We start from the raw sequence: 26,312 nt of genomic DNA, 5'->3' as shown, positions 1-26,312 counted from the left end.
GAGATTATGGGGCCAGAAAGGCCAAGAAAAGACTATTTTTCAGTTCACTAAGGTAGGCCTCCCTTAACCACTACACAGCATCTCACACATGCATGTAACATGCTCAGAGGGGTCTGTTTTTTTTTTTTTTTTTTTTTTTTGTTTGTTTTGCCAGAATCATTCACCAAAGGTGAGCCCAGAGCACAAAACAGTTGATCTCCAGATTACCCTCTTCCTTGTGAAATATCACAGGGAATAATGGGACTAAGACATTGGCTGAGTTTTCCCCTCCGAGTAGGATTTCTGCAGGCAAAACTGAGCTCCCCTTTCTTTGTTTTTTCTTCTCTCTCTCTCTCTCTCTCTTGGTCATTTTGAGACGGAGTCTCACTATGCAGCTCAGGCTGGCCTTGGCTCACTTTGTAGCCCAAACTGGTTTTGAATTTGCAAGGATCCTCCTACATCAGCCTCCTGAGTGCTGGGATTGTAGGCTTAACCCCTTTGTTAGCTCCTAACAATTTAATTGGTTATGGTCTGTAGTTAGTTTTGCTCATTCTTATCTTACATGGATTCTTCATTCTGAATTTATTACAGAAATATCATACAGGTTATATTGGGAGGAGATGAATATACCCATGCAGAAAAGTCTGCAACCATTTTTTTTTTCTTTTAAAGAGGATACAACCTAGGAAAATAAAACAATAAAATCAATCAAAATAAACCAGTATAAGCGATACACGACTTCAAAACCTTACAAAATCAGCAATAGTTACCATAATGCCTGTTACTGTCTTCAAAATAGCTACAGATACCTCCAGGCATAGTAAAAATCAAACAGAACAGAATAGAAAAGAAACAATAAAAACAAAACAACAAATACAAGTCAACAGTAAATCCAACATGGCTACCAAATGTTTTGCTATCTTATAAATAGCTGCTCATGATATTAGATTTAACATAAGCAAAACAATGAATATGGGGGTTCCAGGCGGGGATCGCTTGCTGGTGAGGCCTTGTTCTCTCCTTCCATAGTCCCATAGTCCACAAACGGTGCTGATTTATGGAGAGAGGCTTGGGTCTGGCCTTTGCAACTGTTTTGTTAAGCAAGGCAAGCACTGGCATCTTGTTTTAAGAAGATATTTACGGTTGTACTTATTTTCTAAGCATCACTGTAACTTAAAGCATTCTGCTCTCCCCCTCACGCCTCACAACTCGGAAGTTACTCATACTAGAGTAAAAAGAGCTCCACTGTATCTCATTCAGAGAAAGCATCTTCAGCTCAGAAAAGAAGACTGCCAGTCCTAGACTCTTTGCTTTTCTCTTTGCAAGAGTTGAGGAATATGTAATGTCTCAAATATCCCTTACTTGAAGTGAAGGTTAGATAAGGCCAAGTCCTGCTGGGCAGGTAGAAATCTAAGAGAAAATGAGATTGCAAGAACTCCTCTTTCCCGTTTTCTAAACCCTCCTCCCATTCTCATATGGCAGGATGGAATAGTATGCTCTGGACCCCCCACCCCCCAGTCTACCCCCCAGTTCACATTTTTCTCCCTTGAAAGGCTGCCTTTTGTTCACATCCACAGTAAGAACCATTCTTAGCCTGAGCCATGTCTTTTTAGCTCTGACACTAACTCAGAGCTCCTTGTGGACTCTGCCTTTTATATGATCTCCCCACATTGGATGCCCACACGATAGGAAACTTGGACCTGCCCCATACTGCTTGTTCTAGTGTCCCATCCTGACACTGCCCTGGCCTCTCCACTAACCCATGCCAACTCCTTTTCCATGCCACTGGGGGAACACAGAAGCAGCTGGAGTGAGGCTGGAAGGAAGGGGACAGCCTCTTACTCACACCTTGTCTGTATTAATTTCCCCTTTAGGTAGTTCTGTGTGTGCAGGGGATGAGGAGGGGGCTATAATTTCATGTGGGATTTCTACACATGCATGGATTCCAGTGAGAGTGTTACAGTTCTTTTTAAAAACAACTTTTGTTCCCAGGATTCAATCTTTAGTTTTATCTTAGAGATATGTCCCTGAAAAGTTTGGAAGTGCTGCACACAGAGAAAATATATCACAAGCCTATTGCCTTAAAGGGAGCTCTACACCTTAGGATCTTTATTGCCTTTCAGCCGCAAGGGAAAAATAGTACACAAATTCATGAAAGAATTGCCTCCCCTAGAGTAAATCAGAATTGATGAAATTGTAAAATGTTCCAAATCAAGGAGAAAGAAACCAAATAAACACCTGCTCCCTAAACAAAGAAAGAAAATTGTAGGAGAGCAAAAGTAGAGATTTAGATTAGAAAAAAAAAATGCTCCTGCAGGCTCACAGGTTTGAAAGAAAAATAACACATAACTATATGCACTGAATAATAACCAGGCAAAATTGATCAACAACAAAAACCCCATAGCACTTTGGGTAAAAAAGAACTGAAATCATGTTATCAACTGGAATAATTGCTGTAGAATATAATGGATGTGTTTGGGAGAGTGGGCGGGAAGTGAGTTACTCAGGAAAGAGCTGATGGTTCTGAGTATTATGTATTGAGATAGAAGTCAGAATATGCCAGCAAAACACTCAGTTCTGTGCTAGCACTTTAATGACATTTTTTTTCAAAGCCTAAGTTTTCTTACCTACAGAAAAAGGCCTAAGACAAGATGATTACAAGAGATCTCTTAACTCACGTAAGTAGCTCTATGAATTAGTATGTTTTCAAGTTTATCTAAAATGTCACTTGGTTTGATTATTTTCTCCATGTAAAACATACCCCATATGTAAAGGCATTCTTCTTAAGCGAGGTGTGTTTTCTTAGCCAGACAAGGCTAAGAAAATGAGAGGGAAAGCACTGTTTTGAGTTTTACTTTTATATATATATGGGGAAGAGAGAAAATTAGGGGGGAAAGTATAAAATCCTACTTTACGTAGGACTCAATGAAGAGTTGAGAAACATTCTATTACATACCACAGCAAATCTCTCTCCTCCTGGCTCCAGAGCACATGGAAACTGCAGAGCCTTGGCTTTCAGCACCAGGACATTTAATCAGACAGCAATAGCTAAGGGATTGCTCACCCAGCAATGAGTTTAGCTGTGGGCAGCTGCAAGCCACTGGCACAGCCCTACCACATCCACCTCTCACCTCTAATGCTTGTAACTTTGGCGGACAGCAACACCCCAACCAGGTCAGGCACGGTTGGCATCAAAGTGAGAGTCTACAGTGCTCACCTCCAATTCCCATTCAATTCAACAACGTAGAAAACTGCCAGCAACAGGCTTATAATGTTTTCTTTCATTTTCAATGGGTGCAGGTTTGAGGCACAGATGATGTAATGTGATGCCACTAGGCACATTTCTGTGTCACATATATCAATATTCTTAAAGCCCTTTTCTTTGTGGCCAATACTTTAAAAAAAAAAATCTTCTGAAACTATAAAGCCATCTGGGTCATCCCTAAAATATCAGAGACATTTTAAAATGGATTTTTATTTACTTTTCCTTTTGCTGAGACAACATACCTGACATCCAAATTTAAAGGAAAAAAGGTTTGTTTGGCTCACAGTTTGTAGAGGTTTTAGTCCATAGTCAGCTGGCTCCAAGGCACAGTGGCACATGGCAGAGGAGCATCACAGAGGAGAAACGCTTCGTGGCAGGCATGAAGGTAAGAAGCAGTAAGGTAGCAAGTGACAAGTGACGGCAGCCCTCTTTTGTTCCTTAAAAATCTATCCAGGATATATGCTTTTAGGGCAGGTAGCACTAACACCCAGGTTGGTCCTTCCTATTATCCATACCCAGAACTATGCCAAACCAATTACTGTTTGGTTTGGCAAACCACACACCCTTGATTTCAGCACCACACGCTTAATCACACATTACAGATCCAGCCATGTCTGAAAAATCCCTTCTATGATCACATGAGGATTTGAGGGGACATCTAGACACAAGCCATAACAGACAGCTAAGGTCTAAGTTCACAAATAAGTGTGTGAGGAGTGTACAAGCATACTGATTATTAAGGTAAACTGTCTTAAATATAATAGGTGTTCCAAAAAAGGTTAGTGTGGGTTAAAAAAAGCAAAGGGCATAGACATGAATCAGGAATAACTGAATAGAGTACCTCTAAGGCAGTAGTCGAAGGACTGTTGTCTGGCATCACTTTTTGGAAGGTTTTTGTTGTTGGGAACAGAAGTCTGACCAGTGGAAAGCAAAGGAAATCCTGGATGATTTTGGGCATGTGGTAATAACTATGAGGGCCTTGATTTATGAAGACTCATTTGGGAGTGGTTTCCTTTAGAGAGAGAGAGAGAGAGAGGAGGTGGGGATGCTGGATAGGAGAGCACTGCAGAGATCTTGGTGGGAGGATGGAAAGCTATCTTTAAAAGGCATGAGAACACAGGGTCTTTGAAAAACACAGATGCTCTTTTAAAATAATGCTCAGATACTATCGTTCACAGAAAACAACTATTCCAGAAAAGTGTGAAGCAGAGAGAGAAGGCTGAATAGGAAAAATGAGGTTTCTCATGTGAGGACAGTCTTAATTTACTTACGGAACTGACACCGGCTCACACAGCACAGTCTGAAGCTGCCCCGCCCTGGCCACAACCTGGAGTGCTCTGTGTGCTAGTACCTGAGTGATGACAAAGTATGTTAACTACACCTAACCAGCATCTTCAGTCTCTTTTCTCTTCAGGAAAGGTGACCAAGTAAGTCATTTGGAACCACTGGGTGTTGGTACCATAGTAAATGAGAAGCTTCCAGTGCATATTCTACCTCTCAGATTCTTAACCTGACCTTCACTGCTATAAGTTCCTGTTTGGGGCAGAATCACTTTGGGGGCAACAGAGCTTTTGATCAGAAGTGTATCATTATATTTGACCTGATCAGAATCATTGTATCATATCTGATCAGAATGTTATCATTATATTTAGCCCAACTTATGTAATGCTGTTATATTCAGCTACAACGATAAAATGCGATAAATGTTAACAAGGCCATCTTGAGTCATTATTTGATAATCAAAGTCAAGTGGAAGTAACTACTGACTGCTAAACACTGCCAGGAACTATGAGGGCAGAGCTATGGGGGACACTATAACAGAGCTAGAGGGCAGTACAACAATTGGTACTCTAGTTGAGGAACTGGGTGGAAATATAAACAGGCATAGTATTCTATTTGGCTGGTTATGTTACTGTGTATCACAATGTATACGTCCTCTAACCAGGGGATTCTTTTGGCAAACATTTATCCTAAGGAATTAATTCAGGATTTTTGAAGTTCACTGAAAAAAACTCTATTTTTAAAAATAGTATTTATGATAATAAACTACCAGAGACTTTCTACATGTTGTTCAAAGATAGGACACCACTAAATAAATAATGATGTTTTAATATTCTGTAGTCATAAAATTATCTTAGATATCGTTCAGGTCAGAATGTCTCATTTTACAGTTAGCAAGTTTGAACTTTAATACAAATACTTAGGTGTGTGGCCTGTAGGTTTCTATTTGCACTCCTGTCCTGGACACTCCCATGTCAGGGTCAAGAATCTAGGAGGAAAGTACCCAGCAGAGTGCTCTATCAGAGCCTTCCTTTTTAATAAGCGTCTCTTGACTCACTGATGAACACACCTGAGATTTGGACAGCTGTATAAAATACATACACGTCCACTAAGGTGAGTCAAAGTCGCCTTTTCTAGTAATGGTGGCTTTTTACTATAAGACTAGCTCCCTTCCTCAGTGGCTTCCAACCTGCCTGCTCACTTGACTCCCCTGGGACCTTCTCAGTAATAACGCCGGGGTGGAGCCCATCTCCAGAGATTAAAATGGACTTAGTCTTGGAGAGAGCCTGGACTTTGGAGTTTAAAATGAGTCCCAGATGACTGCAACACAGTTAAGTTTGGGAACCACCTTTGCAGTCCTCTTCCCTTTGGTTCTCTATTTGCTGTCAGTACTTTTTCGTTTTGTTTTGCTTTTTTAAAAAACTATTTTGAGGGATAATTCTAAATAAATTTTTATTGACCCATTCTTATTCTGAGTAGAGAATGGTGACCATGGGTAATATACTGATTGTGTGTGCCTGAATATTTACTAGGTAAAATCCAGTGTTTAAATTTTGTTCCCTCCCCCCAGCTCTTGAATGAGGACAACAGTGTCCATGTTTATGAACTGTCCCAACTCAAAGATTCTTGAGCTCCCACTCGTTTCAGTTTCTTCCTCACCCCACGTCCACCCTGAGCCACTCAGAGCTTATGCTTAACCTCCTGGGATTTTTCAGAAATTGTCCTCTGAAATAGAACATGAAGCTGAGCCTGTAACTGATTTGGAAAGTAAACACAGCGGTGATGCAGTGGCCATAGGATCAGAGAATGCCAGGAAAGACAGTGGTGTCCTTATGTCTGCCCTCATAAGAGTGAATGATTTTTAACTACCATCTAGCACAAGACAGTCTGTAAATGTAATAGGGCGGGAGAGGTTTGGACAAGAGGAATCAAGTCAATTTTTATGCAAAAATAAAAATATTTAAAAAATTTTTGTGGCCTACTTTGGGTGCTAAGTACACACTTAATTGGCCTATACTGAATATCTGCTATTGTTGATTTATATGCCATCTTATGAAGTGTTGGGTCATTTAACATCTAACCTCTCACACTGGGGTTGAGGGGTCAGGGTGGGTTCCCTATAGTGTGAGCTCTGAGGCAAAGTTTATATTTTGTTATCTAGAAGAAGATTTTGATCCAAGTAAAAATCAGTCCACCTTAAAAGGCAATCCAATTCCAAATAAGCAATAATCTACTCTAAGGAGTAAGTATTCTGGGCAGCAGGAAGTGTTCCTTCTGCTCCATGATGCTGAGAGATGTCAGGGATAATCACGATCATTTTCCTGCTTGAATCTCCCAACAACTGTCCACTGCAATTAGAGGAAAACCTTAAATGCTTTCTATCAAGGCCTGCAAAAGGCCCTAATCTGCTCTTTTCTTTACCTCTCCAACCTTGGTACTTTTCCTTGTTTAGCAGTCTTCCTTCTGTTCCAGAAAGAGGCCAAGGCTACTCCTATCTGAGGGTGTAGACAGCGGCAGAGTTCCCCCCGCTTGGCCTCTTCTACGACTTGTCCTTGAACACGTGCATTTCACTTTAGATGTACCCTTAGGATCTCACTGCTGCTCTATGTAAAGCACATGCACAATGATTACACGTATTATACCTGTTTGGGGCCTGCCAAGGTCCTCATGGACCCTAAATAAAATGCTAGGGCTGATGATGGGGGTTATATGGTCAATTTCTGTTCCAAGCAAAGGGGGGCTCTCCCTTCAGTGTTCTCCAGGCTGTCCCGGCAGGGCACACTGACGGACAAGTGCAGGGCTGCTCCTCACACTTCCCCTGCAGTATTCATACCCACAGGAGTAATTTTTCAGTGTATAGTGCATGATAATTGTCTTTGGCCTGTTTACTATTAAGACTTTAGTATTAGTGGAAGCATTAGACACGCAACAGAAAAAAGAATGAGAACATTAGGCTCTTGAAATAAAGTTATTAGAATGGTAGGCAATAAAGAAGATGAAACCTCGCACTGAGGCTAATACCAAGTGACTCTGGAAGCCGTTTAAAGGGAAGAGTGTAGCAGGCAGAGCTGCAACAAAGTGTAATATCACCAAAATGTTAACACTATGCATTTTTATCATTATCCACTGTGTTTTTCCTGTGCGGAGTGAGATGAATGACAGTTCAAACTTTGTTCCCTTAGTAGGCTGACTGAAGGTGGGTCCTCCACAACTGCAAAGCAGCCAACAATGTTCTCATCCTTTGAAATGAATCCTCCCTGAATTGATGTTTCCAGATGCCATGTGCTAAGCCCAAGGACTGGTAGTTACTTTCATGCCCCTCACCCAGTCTGAGGCTCAGAATTCTATTGTTGTTCATCTCCAAATGTGACACAGTAACATCTATGAGTAGCAAAATGTTCTTAAAGCATGTCTGCCTGTGGCCGGGAAATAAACACCCTGCTAATCAATATATAAAGCTTGGTCTCATTACCACCATACTCAATCACATAGCCAAAATTGTGTTTATAATGATCCAAATTGGACTCCCAGCTAATCTTGTCTTTTTAAAGCCACTTCTTAAGTATCTATACAGCACCTCCAAAAACAAATCCATTTTCCCTTTGAACCCTATTTATATTCCCAATAACATCACTACCATCACCACTTCTGCTCTGTCCAGTCTACTACTAACCATTTGACTTCTGAGATACATTATTGCTTCCATCCCTAACATAATTAACCTAGAATTATGCAGACAGGGTGAAAGAGCCTAGGTCTGAAAGCATGGTTTATCCAGAGTCTGTTCTGTTAACTATCCATCTCCTTAATCAGAACAGTGGCATCACATTTTATGCCCACTGTTTCTCAGCCAATGCTTCCATGACAATGTGGCTCATCTTCTAAATCCCCTGGAACCAATTTACTGCTGTTTACTGCTGCTCTACCCTAAACCACCACCAACTTCTACCCAGGCAGCTTCTTTAGCAGGCTTTGAGTCTCCCAACATGTTGTGATCATAAAGAACAAAACAAACAAACAAACATGCAATGTGAGCAATGAAATCATGTGGTATTATTTGGTCTGGAGATGGTCGTCCAGATAACCTAAAATACATGTCTTTATTTCTTGTTAAATTAGACTACATGGACAATTTCAGAACACTCTCTTAATTCTCAAGTAGATTCATGAATTGTCAGTGGCCAAGCCAACCCAGATTCATTCTTCAGATGGCAGCCTCAAAGTCACGCCTCTGAGTTTCAAAACAGTTTGGTCTCACTAACAGTGAGTGCTATGGCTTCATGAAGCCACACTGCTGTACTGAACTGTTCAAAATCAGCTGCTAGTTGGATCCGGAGAGCTTATGGCATACACATCTTTCTACATATTAGTTCTTACATCCTTCCTCCTTCTTCTACAATTCTCTTCATGGTAGACAGTGGAACTGATTGTATCATGTAACATTTAGTTGAAAATTCAGCTACTTATGCTTAGTAAAAAATAAAGTTGAATAAAAGCATAAAATAATGATAGCAAATTAAAAAATACTATTTAAACAATGGAGATCCATCCGTCTTCCCTTTCAACTCACTCGAGACAGAGGGCAGGAGTCTTCTGTATTCCTGTCCCTTTTCAGTTCCTTATTCTTTTATGCCTAGTGTTACACTTTTGGAGCACCACATAACAATGGAAAACAGTAAAATTTTTTCTCTTCAAATTCTTGTTCCTTAAAAAATTCTAGGTACCATGCATGAGTTTCATGCAAACATTCAAAAACTTGACAACCTTTAGCATAAATAGGTTCACTGTGAGACCACGGTGCCGCACAACTGCTAAACAAGACTTTTTGTGAAATATTTTAATGTACTTTTACAGTCTAACCTTGGAACCTCTTTTCATCATATGGTTTAACTTGGGAACGTATTTCCTGACCAGCGTTCTAATCCACATCACATCTTGTTGTCACCCGTGTCTGCTGATGGTGTTACCTGAGGCTCGGTCTGTCTTTCTTCCCTTGACTACTCATTCATTCTTCAAGGCACAGCTTAAATATTTCCTCAGTTAAAGCATCCTTGCTTTCTTTCTCAGAATTATCTAAAACTTCTGCTTTTTCCCTACTGCAAAATTTGTTATCCATGCTCTGTGGGTTAGGATTGTTCAGTGTTAGAAGTAGAACCCAAGCTCCTCGGGGCAGAGGAATTGTACTTATTTTGTGTGCTTGGTGTTTAGCCTGGAGCCTGAGTGAGTTTTAATAAGTTATATTTGACCTAAAAGGAAATCTCATGAAATTTTCTTTAACCTGTAACCTATGAAAACATCCACGAGGCAAGCACCAAGTTACAACATTCAGTTTTTCAAAGTCTACTCTTTAGTGGACTATTTGTTTAACATAATACAGTGCAATTCTATTCTGAGGAATAATTATGAACACTAAGATACAGTTTTAAGCCCATAGTCTTAGCACAGTATCCATATCAAAGTGTTAAAATAGTCAATATACAACAAGGACAAGAAACACAAAGTGATTATTTAGTCTGATTACGGAGATATTGCCATTAGAAGTAACACTCACCAGCATCTACGACTTAAAGCTTTCACATTGTCTGTCACCATGGCACCACACAGTGATCGACACCTCTTCTTGTTGGTCAGAGCAATGGGCTCAGCGCAAGCAACTGGCAGCAGGAGGTGGTGCTGTGACTCCCTCTCCCACTTTGTCAGTCCAGGAGGGAAGCCTATCCTAACACCCTTAGTTTGAGTTTCCTACTCTGTATATCAACTAGAACTAACATTCACATTTAAAATTTTAATTTTTGTTATTGAAGATTTCAAATATAGACATGAATAGAAAACGCAAAATGATGCCCCTCCCTACATACTCTGAAGCAGCCTCGGCAATAATTAAATCATAGTCTTTGTGTCTCTACCTCCTTCCTCCTGACTACTTTGGAATATTTTGATATCAATCCCAACACACAATTATTTAGTCTACAAACACTGCATTTCAGACTCTTTTTATATATTCAGCCACAATGCCATTATTATACCCAAAGGCATTAACAATAACTCACATTCACGTACTGATCCCATTTCGGTCCTGCTGCAGCCATGGTTCTTACTGAGTCTTTCTCTATGAATGGCTCAAAGGCAGATTATAGACTGAACGCCTGCTAAAGACTATGACAATGCCACTTCTAGATCAAAGGGAAACAGCTTGTTCTCTGAATGTTGCTTGATACTGAATTCCTTTTTTGGAAACGAGTTGTGTCTTACTGCGTATTGTTTTCTTCACGTACAGAGGGAAAAGGACACAGTGATTTGTACCCCCACCTTCAATATCAAGCTTAAGGGCCACTCTTCTTTTTGAACATCAAAGATCTCATGCTCTGATAATTTTGTGCAGGATTTCACCCGAACATTTGAACAACTGGTTTCAGCCATTCACCTATAATTTCACCTCTTCCCTAACCAATTTCCTATCGATACTGACATTAAAGAATTTCAAAGAGGTGGAATGAAACAAAAAACAAATGCTTTACTTTTCAAAAGAGTGTTGCCAAAGTTTCTTCCCTTACATATTACAGAAAGAAAAAAAGACATTAACGAGATGAAGTGTCTTTCTTCGAGCCAATATTGAATTTTCCATTGTTGGCATTCAGCCTCTCCTGGGAGGCATTTAATTGAATCATTCTTGAAAGGTTTCCATTGTGTTTCTCCTCAGACCCTCTTATGGATTGCAGGCACATTCACAGTGAGCACAGCTCTCATGCAAGACGCTGCCATGCTGTTCCTCAGTCTGGTCACTGGCATAAATGCTCAAGCCTCTGAAGAGGCTGGGATACTATCAGGTCAGGAGGAGGTCAAGGCAGATACACACAGGAAGCAATGGCTCTTCGTAGGGAGCAGAGAAAACAGCAGTGACACAGTATAGCCACCAACTAATACCCAGAGCACAAAGCTGAGACAAGACAAATTCGCTGAAGTAGAGTCAGAGCCTTACATTTTCCTGACAAAGCTGAGGCCAAGACAGGTGACAGCAAAAGGAGCTGCTGGGGAGGGAGGACCACAGGTATGTCACCAGCAAGCCTGTCACCCCACCACCTGCCATAACAGCAGTGTCCACTCACGTATAGTCTGAAAACCTAAATGGATAATGCCAGCTGGCAGGAGAGAATTCTTGCCCGTGACTAAATGTTGCAGCTATTTAAGAATTATTCATGATTTTCCTTGTTCTAACTCGACAGATTCTGACTCCAGCCTTCTTCCCCCAATGGATCTTCCTCTCCTCTGTTCCCTTACCGACCCATGATAAGCTGCTCCTCCATGTGTGGGAGCCACCGTCTTCAATGAACATGACTCAGTGCTACTTTAAAGTTCTCAATGTACTTTTTATGTGCATGCTTGTTTAATACACACAAAAACTCTCCGTCAAGGAAGGATTTATTAATTGTATTTGCTTAAATTGATGGTAGCAAAAGTTGGGAGAAGCGTGGTGATATGATTAAGTTAGTTGAGTAAATCAGTATCAAAATTAAAACTTGAATAGGATTCTTAATTCCTGGTCAAATATTATTTCCTCATTATCTTATTTAAGAATCTGTTTCAAAAAATAGCCTCCATATTACTGGGAAATTGAATTAGTTGTGCAACCTCAATTGAATTAGTTGCTACTCATCTATATCTTTCTTGGGGGAGATGTGAAAAGCATTAGTGGACATTAAGTTGCATCAATATTGATAACTTTGAGCATAACAGGGCTAAAAAGTACTCCATTGATTGAATAATCAAAGTGCTACACTGCTCAACTGAGAAGGGAGACAGAAATCAGTCTTGTCTATGCAAAGAACATATTCAGTAAAAAACTGGTTTGAGTATATTGAATGTACTAAATGCTTTGATTTATGAGTGATTGATTCTTAATTTTTAAACTCATAAGGCTTTTTATTTTTAAAGATTTGTTCTGCTTATTCTTAAAGATCTGAAATTTTATAGCATCGTTTGCCAAGACAGTGATTATATATGTGGGAGAATTTTTTAAATGAACAATAAATGTCTTGCACTGTGAAAATAGCAGCCTGACTCCCACATTCATTTCATAGCAGGAGGCACGAAGTGAATCGGCCCTTTTGAATTATTCCTGAAATGTGCTCCAGATGCATGAAGACAGATCACTAAATATAAACCTAATTGCTTTTTACATTTTTGTCCCATTGCTAAGCAACTTACAAACCAAACTTCTAAACCAAAGTGTTTGCTAGAGGAGGAGTCCTTTATTATCACTGTTCTTCAGAATGAAATTCAGTTCACAAGGAATCAAAGCAATGCATGTTCCCCAAACACCCTTTGATTAACGCTGTGGACCACTGATGGACAGCACGACTGTGTTAATGGGGTGAGCCTTTTGTTCATGACTGATGTGTTCACTTGAGTTTTTCAATATTGGCCTCCTATTTGTAGTGATACAGTTATATTAAAGACATGCGCCACTTACCTCTCCCACTGAGACACCTTGGTTTCAATGAAACTGCTAAGTTTACATGTAAATGCAGTAGAAGTTTTTTTAGTTGAAATCTCAAAGCCATTAAGAACTTTATTTATGTGGCAAATATAGTATTCAGTTTTTTTCCTTTTGCAGCAGGAAGTGATCAATAGTCATCATGTTTTAATTACAAAAAAGAGAAGCCCTGGGAACTCATGTAAACAGCTGGTGTGGCATTTATGTGACACTAATAAGAGTAACACTTACTTTCACTATATGATTTATATATATATATATATATATCTCAAATATATAAACAAATTAAATATACATCTGTCTACATCATATATGCACAATAGAATATCACTTTATTTCACCTCTTTGTGGGGAAAAAAATAGGCTAGGAGATAAACCATGATCCTAGTTGTCCATGCAGTTATTTTAGGAATAATATAAACCTTTATCAACTCCTCCAAACTTTTTACAGGTCGAGAGATCAAGTTAGAAAAAAAAAGTCACAAGGCAATATGTCAAATGTGGGCTGCCCAAAGCCCGTCTGCTAACACCATCTCTAAAAGAGAGCTCACTACACTTGCTGTGAGGGACAACATGGTGAGCAAGGAAAACAGCTGCCGAGGAATTAGAAATAGAATACGTGGCTGCAGGAGGCCAGAGCAATTAGGCACTACTGCAGCATTCAGAATATTTCTCCCTGATTTGGGGAGGAAAACAAACAGGGATGCTGTAACCTATAATCTAGTAGACATAAGTGGACCAAGTGCCTGTCTAGAGAGAAGACTGTTATCAAAGTGAATTCCAAATCATGATGCAGCATAACTCATTGTGACGTACGAAAAGATAAACCCGCACTATGTGTCGTGCAAGGTACTGGTCATATAAAGGGAGAAAAGTTCCAAGACTGGAACCAACCTGAGTGGAGAAAGGTGAGGAGGGAAGGAATGACCATCTAGCAATACCCTTATGACTGTGCTTCAGGAGGATGCTGCTTGCCTGCCATGAAGAGCAGGGGACTTGGACATCTAATTAAATTTTGAATGGGATGGGCAGGACACAATTTGAAATAAATGTGATCATCTGGCCAGGAAGAGAAAAGGGGGCTGGGGTTCATGAATAATTCATTACTTAGAAAGGGTCCACATTCCTTTCTTCTACAGCTCCTCCTGGGAGCTTTAACCTATTTTGTGAAGCACCTGATTTGTTTCTGGAAAATATTGTAGACTTAATGCAAAGAGAAGGGTGCTGACCCTTTTTCACAAAATGCTGACTTTGCCAGTTGTGCTCCTACCATACCGTAGTGTGCTGGGAAAGAGAGGTAACTTAAGGTACGCATTTACACTAAAATCTACTTCTTCAGTGCTTCCCATACTGTTCCAACTGACCAGCCATGACATGCACCAATGGTACTTCTATACCAATCTAAAGTAGTCATCACCAAAGATGAAGGTATCTTTATAGCCCATGGATAAAAGCAAGGAAAATCTAGTGGACTAAAATCTTAACAGAAAAATACTCGGTTAACTTAATAACAGCTGGAAAAATTTCCATAATATGTTTTCTTCTAACTCTTTCTGAGTTAATTTACTATTACTCAACATGCTCAATACAGTTGTACTTTCCTGTCACTGGATGGTTCACAATTATATGCTGCTTCAAGTTAACAACTTTAACGCTAGTAATGACTGCAGACTATGACAGGCCTGGCAGGGGGAAACCAGGTTGGAACAAATATGACTCAGCGTAATTGCCAGAGGTTATTTTGTGAAATAATCCCATCTATTCTTTATTAGCCTGTACTACTGGGCAGTTAATAGATTATTTATTTTGTTAGATACATTTTATTATATTTACATTAAAAAGATAACTTAAAAGTCTTAATTAAAATAGCACTTCATCACTCAGAATTTAAAAGCACTTGAAACTATTTCAGCCATACTAATACAGATGTGGTCAGAATAATCTATCTCGGTCATCAGGGGTTGGACCAAGGGCCTCCTGCATGCTGGGCAAGCACTGTATCACTGCACTAACATTGTTAGCCCAGAATATTTTTAGACTTGTTTCTCATGGTTTTTTAAAAAATAAGTTTAAAAAAATATTTCCATGAGTGCTAAATTTCTTCATAGCTAATAAATATATAACTCAAATATCATAATACAATGTATTGGTTACTAACAAAAGTATTACTATTAAATCATTTCTTTAGGTAGGGTCTCACTATGTAGTACAGGCCGACTTTGAACTCACTATATATCCCAGGCTGATTGGGAATTTGAAATCCTCCCACTTCAGGCTCCCAAGTACTGGAATTATCCAGGTTAATTACTTATTTTGCAAGAACTCTTTCTGAGGAATTAGGTGGGACTGTACAGGGCACAGAGCAGTCTAACATATGACTGACTGTCTGTGAAAGTTAGTGTGGAGTTTGGTTCCTGTATGTTCAAAAAGGAGTTAAGACAGTAAAACTGAGCTGGGCCTAGTGTTTCATGACTATAATCCCAGTGACTCTGGGAGGCTTAGATGGAAGGTTGCAAGTTCAAGCTCAGCTTAACACCCTACCTTAAAAAATAATAATTTTTTGAAAAGGGTTGGTGATGAAGCTCTGTGCGAAGGCCCTAGTTCAATTTCCAACACCCCTAGCCTGCCCTTCCCCTTAAAAATAGTTAATTTGGGTGGGATGGTTCAAGTTGTGTTGATAGCTGTGGAGCTGTTTGTACGTTTGAGATTGAATATCTAGCAAGCCCTATGAGAAGTCCCCAGCAGTGTCCAGGTCTTTGTCCCTTTTCATGGCATTAGCAATTACTATGCCGAGTTTCTTCCTTGGCTAATCCCATAGGGAGGGGATTGATGGTGTTTTTTGGTTTCTCTATTTCTCCCTCAGACACTGGCTCTTTTCCTACACTCATGACAATGGCTTTTCTCTGTGCCTCGCTGACAACCAACAGGGCTAATGAGCTCGCCAAGTGCTGACCCACCTGCTAGCCATGGTTGGCATTTTTTAGTATACTACTTATTTCAAGGTTTTCTTTATATATATTTAACACATGGGTTTCTAAATCTTTAACATTTCAGGTTAGAAATTAAGAATTCCAGTTATATGATATGTTTTGGATGTCAGCAATACTTATTAAATAATGGTCCTAATTTTGTTTCTATAAATCCTGCCAAGAACAAGTTTGTGGGTTTCTAATGTAGATAATACTCCTAAGGGTGGAATGCTCCTGCTTTAGAAAGCTAAGTGAAGCTGTCTTTCTGTTCTTTGACTGTGTCTATTCTGTACCTTAGGGAAAAACACATGAGGGATACAGGTCTCAGCTGTGACTGTACCAAACTCCATGGAAAATTCTAAACTTTCACTTATCCACTTAACAAACATCAATAGATGGTGTTTTAGTGCTGGACATTCCTAGATATGTGCCCTGATCAACATCGGTGTCCACAACACTTACCCTGTACCTGACGCAGGCTCACAGGACCTCGTCTATGAGGGATTTGGAACATTTGCTCTCTTGTTAGGGAAATGTGAAATGCAGACATAAAAGTGAAATGATAATATACAATAAAGACATATCCCCAAAGGAAGAGGACAACTCTGTGGGTAGCAGTAATGCTGTGGTTTCATCTCCTTGGCAACAATGCCAGCCTCAAAGGTGGTGCTCAGAGGCATGGGAGAAGCTCGTTGGATGAGACGACACAGCCAGGATGGCTTACACTGCCAGCCATCATGGAGTCCTGTGCACTGGACTCTGCAGGAAGGATTCCTGATAGACGGCTCAGGACTGGCACAGACAAAGAAGCAGCCAAGAGAAAGCACAAGGTCATCCCAGGCTGAACTTAGGGGAGCTGAGAAGGAACTCAGCATGAACAACAGTGGCAAGCAGGCAGGAGGACCCAGGAACCAAAGGCAGGGCGATGTGGGTAGGTGAGGGAGGGGAAGATTATTCTGGCACACAATGACTTTCTAATAATATAGGCAAGAAGAAATCCAGCTGATGTCAGTTCTACCTGCTACAGTACTTCCCATAAAGGATCGATCCTCTCAAGTAGACATTGATCTTGGTCTAATACATAATTTTCAAATCTTTGTCCTGGCATTTGATTTTATTACAATATTCAGATATTTTTAAAACAGATGAAATGACCATGCCAACATTTTTCTACAGGAGGTATGTAAACAAATTTTATACTACATGGAGTAAAGATGTTTTTCCTCTTTTCCCCAGCAAAGGATTCTCTTCAGTGATTGGGAAAGCAGGAGGCAGAGAATGCTTTAATTTTGTAAACAAAGCGTTCCTAGGATTCTGTGTTTTTTGTTGCTGTTGACTTTGTCAAACAAGAAAAGCCTACTTTATTTTGAGAGCATGGTCTGTTCCTGTCTCCACCACTCATAATATTTAGAATACCTGCATGTACTTTTGCTTAATGGAGTGAAAACTTCTAGAGAATATCCCATAGCTAAATACATTTAAAATATCACTCCTCCAACAGCCTTATTTTTTATTCTTAATTCTTAGCAACGTTCTAATTCTTAAAAGCACAGCAGAAGAGTTAGCAAACGTCTTCTATAAAGGACCAGATAATAGTTTAAGCTTTGGAGCCTACAACTCTTGTCACAACTACTCAACCACGCAGAAAGCAGTCACAACAGTCACATACAACATGCAACAGAGGGGCGTGTTCCTAAAAAACTTTAGTGTTCGCAAGGAAAGAGACAAAACATCCTGACACACATTACCTCCACCTAACTCTGTTTCACCGTATGGAAATATTCACTGATACTAACAAAGTTATCATTAAAAACATCAAATACCTACTGGCCAAAGAATTTCAAGCTTCATTCTTCATCTTTCAAATATAGTTAAAGATACCAACACCAATGCGAATTTCAGAATACATTTGTAAAGAACTTCTAGGAGAAAAAAAAGGTCTTCTCCAAACGTATGATCTTTGAGATTAATCTGTTTATCGGCTATTCGTAGAAGCATGCAAGTCATGCTACTTCGGTAAAATTTATCTTGAAAAATCACATAAAAAGCTGATATGCTATGTATCTGAATGAATTTTAAATCTTATCAAAGAAAACGGTAAAAGAATGACTGAGATTCCTGTATAACTTTTTTTTAATTGCTGAAACCGTCAGAGAGCACACATCTATTTAAAAAAAATCTTAGTTTGTCAAGGTGAGATCAACAGAAAATAACATTGTGGGAAGACATATGATTCTTTCCACCGCAACACACCACTGACGGTGCATGATGTACCAGAGAGCTGACATGTGGTGGTGTGGACACATTTGTGGAAATACCCTGCCAGAACACAGGGAGTGTGTGGCACTTGGGCTTGTCCATCCTAGGTTAGATAACAGCTCATGAAGTTGAGTCATACTGAAGAAAAAGCTAGTCTGACATGTTCACTTGCACTTTGACACTCTGAGATCTGTAAATAGCCACAGTGACTTCTGGTGGCTCAAGGTAGGTACAGTCACTTGGGATCTGGAGGAGTACTGCAAGCTAATACTCACTCACCATTTCATGCTCCTGAAAACTGAGAATGAAAGTGACTAGAGACAGTCTGATTCTCCCCCTTGGAGAGTGTTTTAAAATCTTACTCCTAATGTGCTGATGGTTATGGCTCCCTAATTTACACTGGTTGGACGTTATTAAAATGTATCAAGATTCTTGATCCATTGGCCATAATGGGAATTTCCGTCTTTAACAGTAAAAGCTCATTTTGAAATATACTCCATATTTATAAAAGCACTTCATAGTTTATAAAGTACTGCTATAAACTATATTCCATTTACCCTTTAACCTTTCTGGTAATATAGGTATTTACTATTATTTTTACTTTACTAATGAGGGCATAGTGTTGCAAGATTCCATGCCAGTGTTCAGATACGGTAAGGGGAAGAACCATGACTCAAGCAAGCTGATCTCCTATTGGCTGCACCATGTTGCTTCTGTCTTAAAGCCTTCACAGATTTATTTATTTTTTTTCTTTAGTGGGTATTACTGGACGCCTAAGTGATGATAGTGTTTACAGTACAGAATGGCGCCTGGAGCAGAATGATAGGAGCAATAATTTAAAATGATCTTTTTTTATTTATCAACTACCAAAAATGCACGTCACCCACTGTGGTATGGCCTTGAAGAACATAGTGTTTTACTGTCAGAAGGATAAATGGAACACAGTAATGACTTGCTGAACTGGGTTGATAGGAGGCCTGAGTCCAGAGTCTCGTTGAATGACTGACCAAGTGACTCAGGTTTCTCTCAGAAATAAGGGGGCAAATGGCCCATCTAACTTAACAAAGATTTGGGGAGATCAATTACAAAAATAGATTTTAGACCATTTAGAATTAAACAGTGCTATATTCACTCCATAAATACTTACTGAGTAGTCACTGGGAACAGGGCATTGTGACACGTACCATAAAAGAGATATGACAACCTACTCTATCCCTAGTTAAATCTGCAACTTCATAAAATGTGGGAAATTGTCAGGAATAGCAGGGATTACCACAGCTGGAGTATATGAAACAGAGAGTCAGATCAATGAAGATGGTAACCATTTACAATGATGGTCAGGTTTACTCTAAAAATAGATCCAATCACTGACTCTCCATCTACAATGCAAAGGCTAAACTACCAGCAGTTTTTAATTATGGGAAGCTAGCCAGAACAATTTACCAAACCTGAAGTATAAGAGGAAATATTTAAACTAACTTTTTTTAAATGGCCAGATTATGATGACACTGGTATTTGGAATATGAGTGATTACTTGCTTTGAAATAGTAGTGTAATGTATCTCCAATATGTGTTGGAGCTTTTGAATACTGACTGTAATCCCAACTGTTAAAAAGTAGAATAAACAGAATTGGCTAAAATATGACCCTGGCCTAATATAATAGCACATGGAAGAAATGAGCATGTACTAGAAGGAGGTATTAGTATGAAAGCATGCTATTAACTATATAAACAATGAATCTACAGATATCATTTGATAAAACAGTTGTATTGCATAAGAATATATTAAAAATTAAGTCCTAAAAATACCAAACTATACACTAAATATTAATAAAACTAGCTAAGCAGTGAAACTCAATGCAGCCCACATGATTACTCACAGTTTGGCAAATAACTGTGCCATTACTACAGAAGAATGTTATTACTAAGAACATGAAACACAGACCAGTTATCTTGGTTTTCAGGATGATCATATTATGAAGTCACAATCCTTGAGTTTTACATTAGTCAAATGTGAAAAGATAGTATTTCTACAGAGATTACCATATGTAACAGAAGAAACCTAAAATACTACTGACAAGATTACTTTAGTCATAGTATAGTATAATCAGAAGAATATTCAAGTAACAATGTATCATTAACATAAATGATAAAAAAACCCTACATATAGTTCTGACAAACTGTAAGTTTCATAGATGTTTTTTCTTTGAGACAGTCATGGCTACATAGTCCAGTGTAACGGCTGATACACTGAGTCATTTGAGAAGTTTAAAATAAGTGACTCAGCAGTTCTACATCCTAGAGTATAGAGGACATGCCCCAGAGTGGCTGTTTATGCCCTAGGATATTGTAATGGTTGATTCTGTGTCAATTTGAGAAGTTCAGAAGTTTAAGAAGTGACTCAGCACGGGCTAGGGTTTTCACTCTGTAAACATCCCCAGCCTGTACAGAGATGGTATGAGCGCTACTTCTGCCCTAGGGGCAATAAAAGCCTGCATACACTATAAGGGAGGAAAAGAGGCTTGCTTTCCCTCTTTTGACTCTTGTTGCTTTTGAAGTCTTCTGCCACCATGAACAGTTGCCCCTCTGCCTTGCCTCCATGCTTTCGAGACAGCTGATTATGGACTGAAACCTCTACAAACTGAGTTAAATAAACTTTTCCTTCCTTAATTTTGGGTGTTGGGTATTTTGTTTCAGCAATGAGAGAAGAGAACCCAGGACACCCAGCCTGGCTCTCAGTTCTCCTGCATCAGTCTCCCAACTCCTGGGATTACAAGTGTGCGCCACCATGCCCCATTACTTTTAAAGATTCAATGCAATAAAATTCAGAATCAAAGAAAAAGCGTATAAAAATCAGAGAAAAAGGAAACAATGAATTTTTAATGTTTATCTTAACAAAGATAACAGATAAAGAGTTTTTTTTAAAGTATTTGTGTTTAAGCATTTGCTGAGCTGTGGTAGACTTCAACTAATACAGAAGAGTGGAAATGTTGGGAGGTAAGTTGAAAGCCTGAGGCAGAACTCTCTCATAGTTACTGCAGTGCAGAACTAGAAGGGACTGTCTAAGAAAGGGAAGTTCTCCTTCCACTGAAATCATCATACAGTGGTTCAATTATTTGATGATAATAGTTTCTTCCAAGCTCAGACTCTTGTCTTTCCATCTTATATCAAAAACTGCAAACAATAAAGGCAAGGAATGGGCTTCTGCTGTGATATTGTGTGTGTGTGTGTGTGTGTGTGTGTGTGTGTGTGTGTGTGTGAGAGAGAGAGAGAGAGAGAGAGAGAGAGAGAGAGAGAGAGAGAGGTATCATCATGAGGAGAACCTAACAGATTAACATAGTCCTTTCCGAACACACTGGCAGGTTAGCAGGATAAGGCTGCATGCAGGGGCTACAAAAGCTGGACTTTCTGGGCACAACAAAGAGTTGACAGACTACAGAGTGAAGCTATGGAGGACAGTGACATCACTGAGGAGGAACAACTGGCCGGATCTATTCTGGTGAGCTATGTATGGGAGGGGGTGAGGTGTGCCCTAGATGTCCCCTAGACAGAAATGATCTCCACTTCTTTGGACAGTATTGCAAGAGAGAAGGGGAAAAGCGGTAAAAATGTGTCTCTACTTCCTGGTTTATTAGAAAAAAAAGAGTTCCCAGGCAGGACAGATGACTCAGTGTAAGATAATGGAGGTGCATTGTCCTACTTAAGAGGCAAAACAGACCAAAGACAGTGAAAAGCAGTATTGGAAGAATGTGACACACAGCTTATTCTGTTGGAGTTATGTGATGATGGTGATGGTCATAATGACAGAAAAAGCCCATCAAAAATGTTGTGAGGACATCTGAATGTATAAATCCACCCAAGAATGAAACTAGATCCTTACCTCTTATACAAAAAAGTATTCCCAAACAAAAATAGATCCATATATAGGAGTTATTATAACTATAAAACTCTTAGGAAAAAACATAAGGTTAAATTTTATGATCTTAGATTATGACCAAGGATTTCTTATTTTTGACACCAAAACACAAGTGATAAAAGAAAGAACAGGTAAGTTAGACTTCTTTAATACTGAAAACTTTTGTGCTTCAAAGCTTAACAGCAAGAATTAAAAAGACAATTCTCAGGAAAGGAAGAACATTTGCAAGTTATACACCTGATAAAGTTCTTATTATTAAATAGCTCAAATTCTTACAATAATAGAAAACACCATTAAAATGAATAATGATTTGAAATACAAATCAAAAGTCCAATAAGATACCACCTCTTATCTACAAGGGTGAATATTAAAAAAAAAGTCACAGAATAACAAGTGTTAGTAAGGACGCCATACATTGGTGATGGGAGTGTAATATGGTGCAAAGACTTTGGAAAACAATTCAGTAACTCTTCAAAGAGTCAAATGCAGAGTTACTATACAATCCAGAAATGCCATTCTTAGGTTTATATTCAAGAGAATTGAAGACACGTATTCACACATGAATTTATATTAGCAGGATGTGGTAATGCACACGTGTAATTCCAGCTCTCCAGAAGCCTAAGGCAGAAGGACTGCAAGTTTGAATCCAGGCTGAGGCAACTTAGCAAGACCCTATCTTGGATTAAAAATACCTTTAAAAAGGGATAGAGATGTAGTTCACTACAGGCCCTGGGTTGAATCCTCAGTACAGGGGGGGGGGGGAAGAACTTGCACATAAAGATTAATAATAGCGTTACTCCTAGTAATAGAACTGTGGAAAGAATCCAGAAAAATCACCTACGAGTGAATAAATAAAATGGTAAACTCTGAAAACTTCAGGCTAACTGAAAAGTTCCAGTCACAGAAATTCTTATTGAACGAAATTATTCATATAGAATGTCCAGATAGACAAATACATAGTGATGGAGAGGAGATTAATCTGCCAGTAGCTGGGGGAGGGAACAATGGAGAGGGACAAAAACAAAACAAAACAAAACAAAACTAAAATTGACTGAGGTGATGGTTGCACAGCTCTGAATATATTATGCAACAAGAATTTGTACGGTTTCAAAGGATCAGTTTTATGGCATGTAAATTCTATTCAGTGACATTGATATAAAAATTAATATGTTAGTACTCATGCAAAAATAAACATCTTCACAATACATGGGGAAATCTCTTAACTTTTTTATATTAAAAATTTTCAATTATAAAAGCAATACATGTTTGCTGGGCTTGGTGACACACACCTATAATCCAAGCACTTGGGAGGATGAGGCAGGAGATTGCTACAAGTCCAAGGCCAGCTTGGGCTACAAAATGAGTTCAAGGCCAGCCTGAATTACATAGCAAAATTCTGTATCAAACAAAACAAATACCAAAAAAATAAAAAACATGTTTACTTTAAAAAGGTTAAACAGGGCAAGTATGATAAAAGAAGCTCTCTTTAATACATCCTCAACCCAGAGAGAAATAACCCGAAGCTGGGTAACTTCCTTTCAAAGTTCATAAATTTAAAAAAAAAGGTACAAGAATTATGCCTTGCTTTTTACTTGTTATATCACTGATATTTCCTCATATTAGTATCTCTGCCAGGACAGCAGAAGGACACGCAGGGTTAGAGGCAAAGAACAGTTCTGCACCATGGCTGCATAGTACAATAACTTTGGGAGCCTTAGAAAACTATACACAGGTGCCGCCTAGACCATCAAATCAGAATTTCCAAGGGCAGGAGATGGGGTTCCCGGGGTAATTTAATTCTCATGCACATCTGTGAGTAAGATACTGGGTGTGAGACTTCTGCAATTCTAGATCTCAGTCCTAACTTATAGAAGCACTGTCTCTTCTATGAACTGAAATTTACACTTCTACATTTGTGGGAAGATTGTGTGTGCCTATGTGTATATACATATGTCCATCTGTTTTACTGAGAATTGAATATGGAGCCTTCACATTGAGATACAGTCCCTGTCCTTTAAAGGTTTTTAAAATTCTGAGAAGAGTGTCCTAAGATGCCTGGGCTGAATTTGAACTTGGAATCTTCTTGTCTCAGCCTCAAGAGTGCTAGGATTACAGGTGTGTAAAAAACAGTTTTATAATTTTGTCATTTATATTTTTCTGAAATGTACCTAGATAGAGCCATTCCAAATGCTTCTATGAATTACTGATCTTTTTTTGTTCCTTAATCATTTCTAAGAGGTTGTGGCCTTCATTTTATCATGTCACTACGAAAAAAAAAAAAAGGCTAGACTTCATAGTAATTACAATGAAATTAAGCTTTTTCTTAGCTCTGTAGAGACATGATCTCATTTAATGTCATACTACAGTTATTATTTAAGAGATGAAATCTCAGCACAAAGGTGTTAATTAAGCAGTAGAGACAGGATTTTGAACACTCAAGAATTAGTTCTGAGGGCCTGTATTCTGGGAAACTCACTGAATTCTAACCTCAAGAGCTTTTACATATTAACCCTAGGAAAGAAAAATGATGCACCTCAATTTTAGTATAATCCTACATGGAAGGAGCAAATCAAAGCAGTCACCAGTGCAGCATATTTCTTTAAAAATTCAAGTTCTCAGAAATTCTAAGTAGGAAAAGCTTTCTGTAATTCTTCAGAGGAATTATTCTCTGAATTATGCTTCAATTTCTTCTATTTAAATTCTTACTTCTAGTTCTGCTAATAGTCTTCAAAGAGCTCCAACACTGGAATAATTATAGACATGTTATATTCAAAATTACCCAGTGTTTCCTACCACCAGTCATATTAAACTATAATGAGGTTTTATAAATGTCTGTTGTCAATACAGTGCTGCTGCCTGGAAATGATTAGTAAGTGTCCAAAGGGCTGTAAGCCTCGGGGAGAAGCTGTGTGTACAGAGGTATGTGTAGGTGAGTAGATGTGGGGGTGTTGCTAACTCATTGATGGAAACCTACTGATAGATATTAGCCACTTACAGGTTTCCACTTTATTATTGTTATTTTTCAATTGGGCCAGGGAGTCAGGGTATTATTATATCCTTTCATTTCTCTACTTTCTCCTATTTGCATTGCTTGAATTTCCCATTCGAATGGTATTTCAAAATAGAAACAAATAATCTAGCATCAGTGGTAGACATCAAGTTATAAGGAGGGTTTTTTTCTTTTTTTTCTGGATCAAATATTCTTGCAGAAAAATGTTAGTGACAGAGGACCTATTTTCTATGGGAAGGATTGCCAAGTTCCATCAAAATATGTCATATCTTTTTCTTAGCTCTCAAAAGAAGAAAAACCATCTAGACATTAAGAAGCCACAGTCAGTTTCAGGGTTTAAGAGTTATACCTTCCATCTGCTTTAGCTATAAATACAGCTGATGAGGAGAATTATTCAGGACAGTGGCTTTCAAACTTTAACGTGCAGCAGAATCATCAGGAAGCTGATGAACACAGATGGCCAGGCCTTATTTCTAGTGTGTGACTCATGGGTTGCAGATGAAGCCCAAGAATCTGCATTTTTAACAAGTTGCTACTGGCCAGTGACTACCCTCTGTCAACTCCTGGGGTAAGGGGAGCTCACATACATCCCTCCTTACAACACTGTGCCTTTATTCATGCAAACCTTCAGAGCTGAGGTTTGGAGTCATACTCCAGACTAGTGTTTCAAGTGGCAGAACGCATTCTGTGGCTTTAGAACCTAAGTAACCCACATCCTTCTCCAACAATGGTGTGGAAAAAAGAAATCAAGCTGTCTTGAGTCCCTCCCTGACTATCTTTAAACTTCTTACAAAGTAGCTGGAGTAAAATTCAAAAGGAAAATGTTTCTGCAAAGCCTATTTCGAAGGGGTGGCTCGATCACAAGAAGACTGGCATACTCACCAGAGAGGAAATATACCCAGCCGTGTGGTGATAAAAACCATGGCAAACATAACAAACAGGAGGTCACATAGTTTCTGAAACTTGGCATAATTTGCCATTTTGGCAGCCTGCAAAAGGAAAGAATATACTACATTAATTTAGTCAAACTGATAAATGACCAAGTTTTTTTTCAGTATGCATGAGCCCCCTAGAAGATATCAGATACATAAAATCTCCTGCTACTTTAAAATGTCATGCATCATACATCAGTATTTATA

At 38.9% G+C, this 26,312-nt stretch overlaps 2 protein-coding genes across 5 annotated transcripts in view; both read right to left on the bottom strand.

Moving 5' to 3' along the window:
- The window catches only part of Nostrin (nitric oxide synthase trafficking), a 97,950-nt gene extending 87,356 nt beyond the window's left edge, over positions 1–10,594 (bottom strand). The window contains exon 1 of one of the 2 annotated variants that reach the window (XM_063259218.1): positions 10,576–10,594. The gene's annotated coding sequence lies outside the window, so the exon portion shown is untranslated. The remainder of the gene's footprint in view (positions 1–10,575) is intronic. The other variant, XM_005007665.4, reaches the window with a different exon arrangement.
- The window catches only part of Cers6 (ceramide synthase 6), a 267,795-nt gene that overhangs the window by 12,668 nt on the left and 228,815 nt on the right, over positions 1–26,312 (bottom strand). For all 3 annotated transcript variants that reach the window (XM_063259221.1, XM_003478656.5, XM_003478655.5), the window contains one exon: positions 26,056–26,162. In XM_063259221.1, the coding sequence (XP_063115291.1) occupies positions 26,056–26,162 (107 nt within the window). The remainder of the gene's footprint in view (positions 1–26,055; positions 26,163–26,312) is intronic.

The sequence above is a fragment of the Cavia porcellus genome, unplaced genomic scaffold, assembly GCF_034190915.1.
Source record: "Cavia porcellus strain 051 isolate PalLab524CR breed Dunkin Hartley unplaced genomic scaffold, mCavPor4.1 scaffold_12, whole genome shotgun sequence".
Classification (NCBI taxonomy): domain Eukaryota; kingdom Metazoa; phylum Chordata; class Mammalia; order Rodentia; family Caviidae; genus Cavia; species Cavia porcellus.
This window is presented reverse-complemented; position numbering and strand designations above follow the sequence as displayed.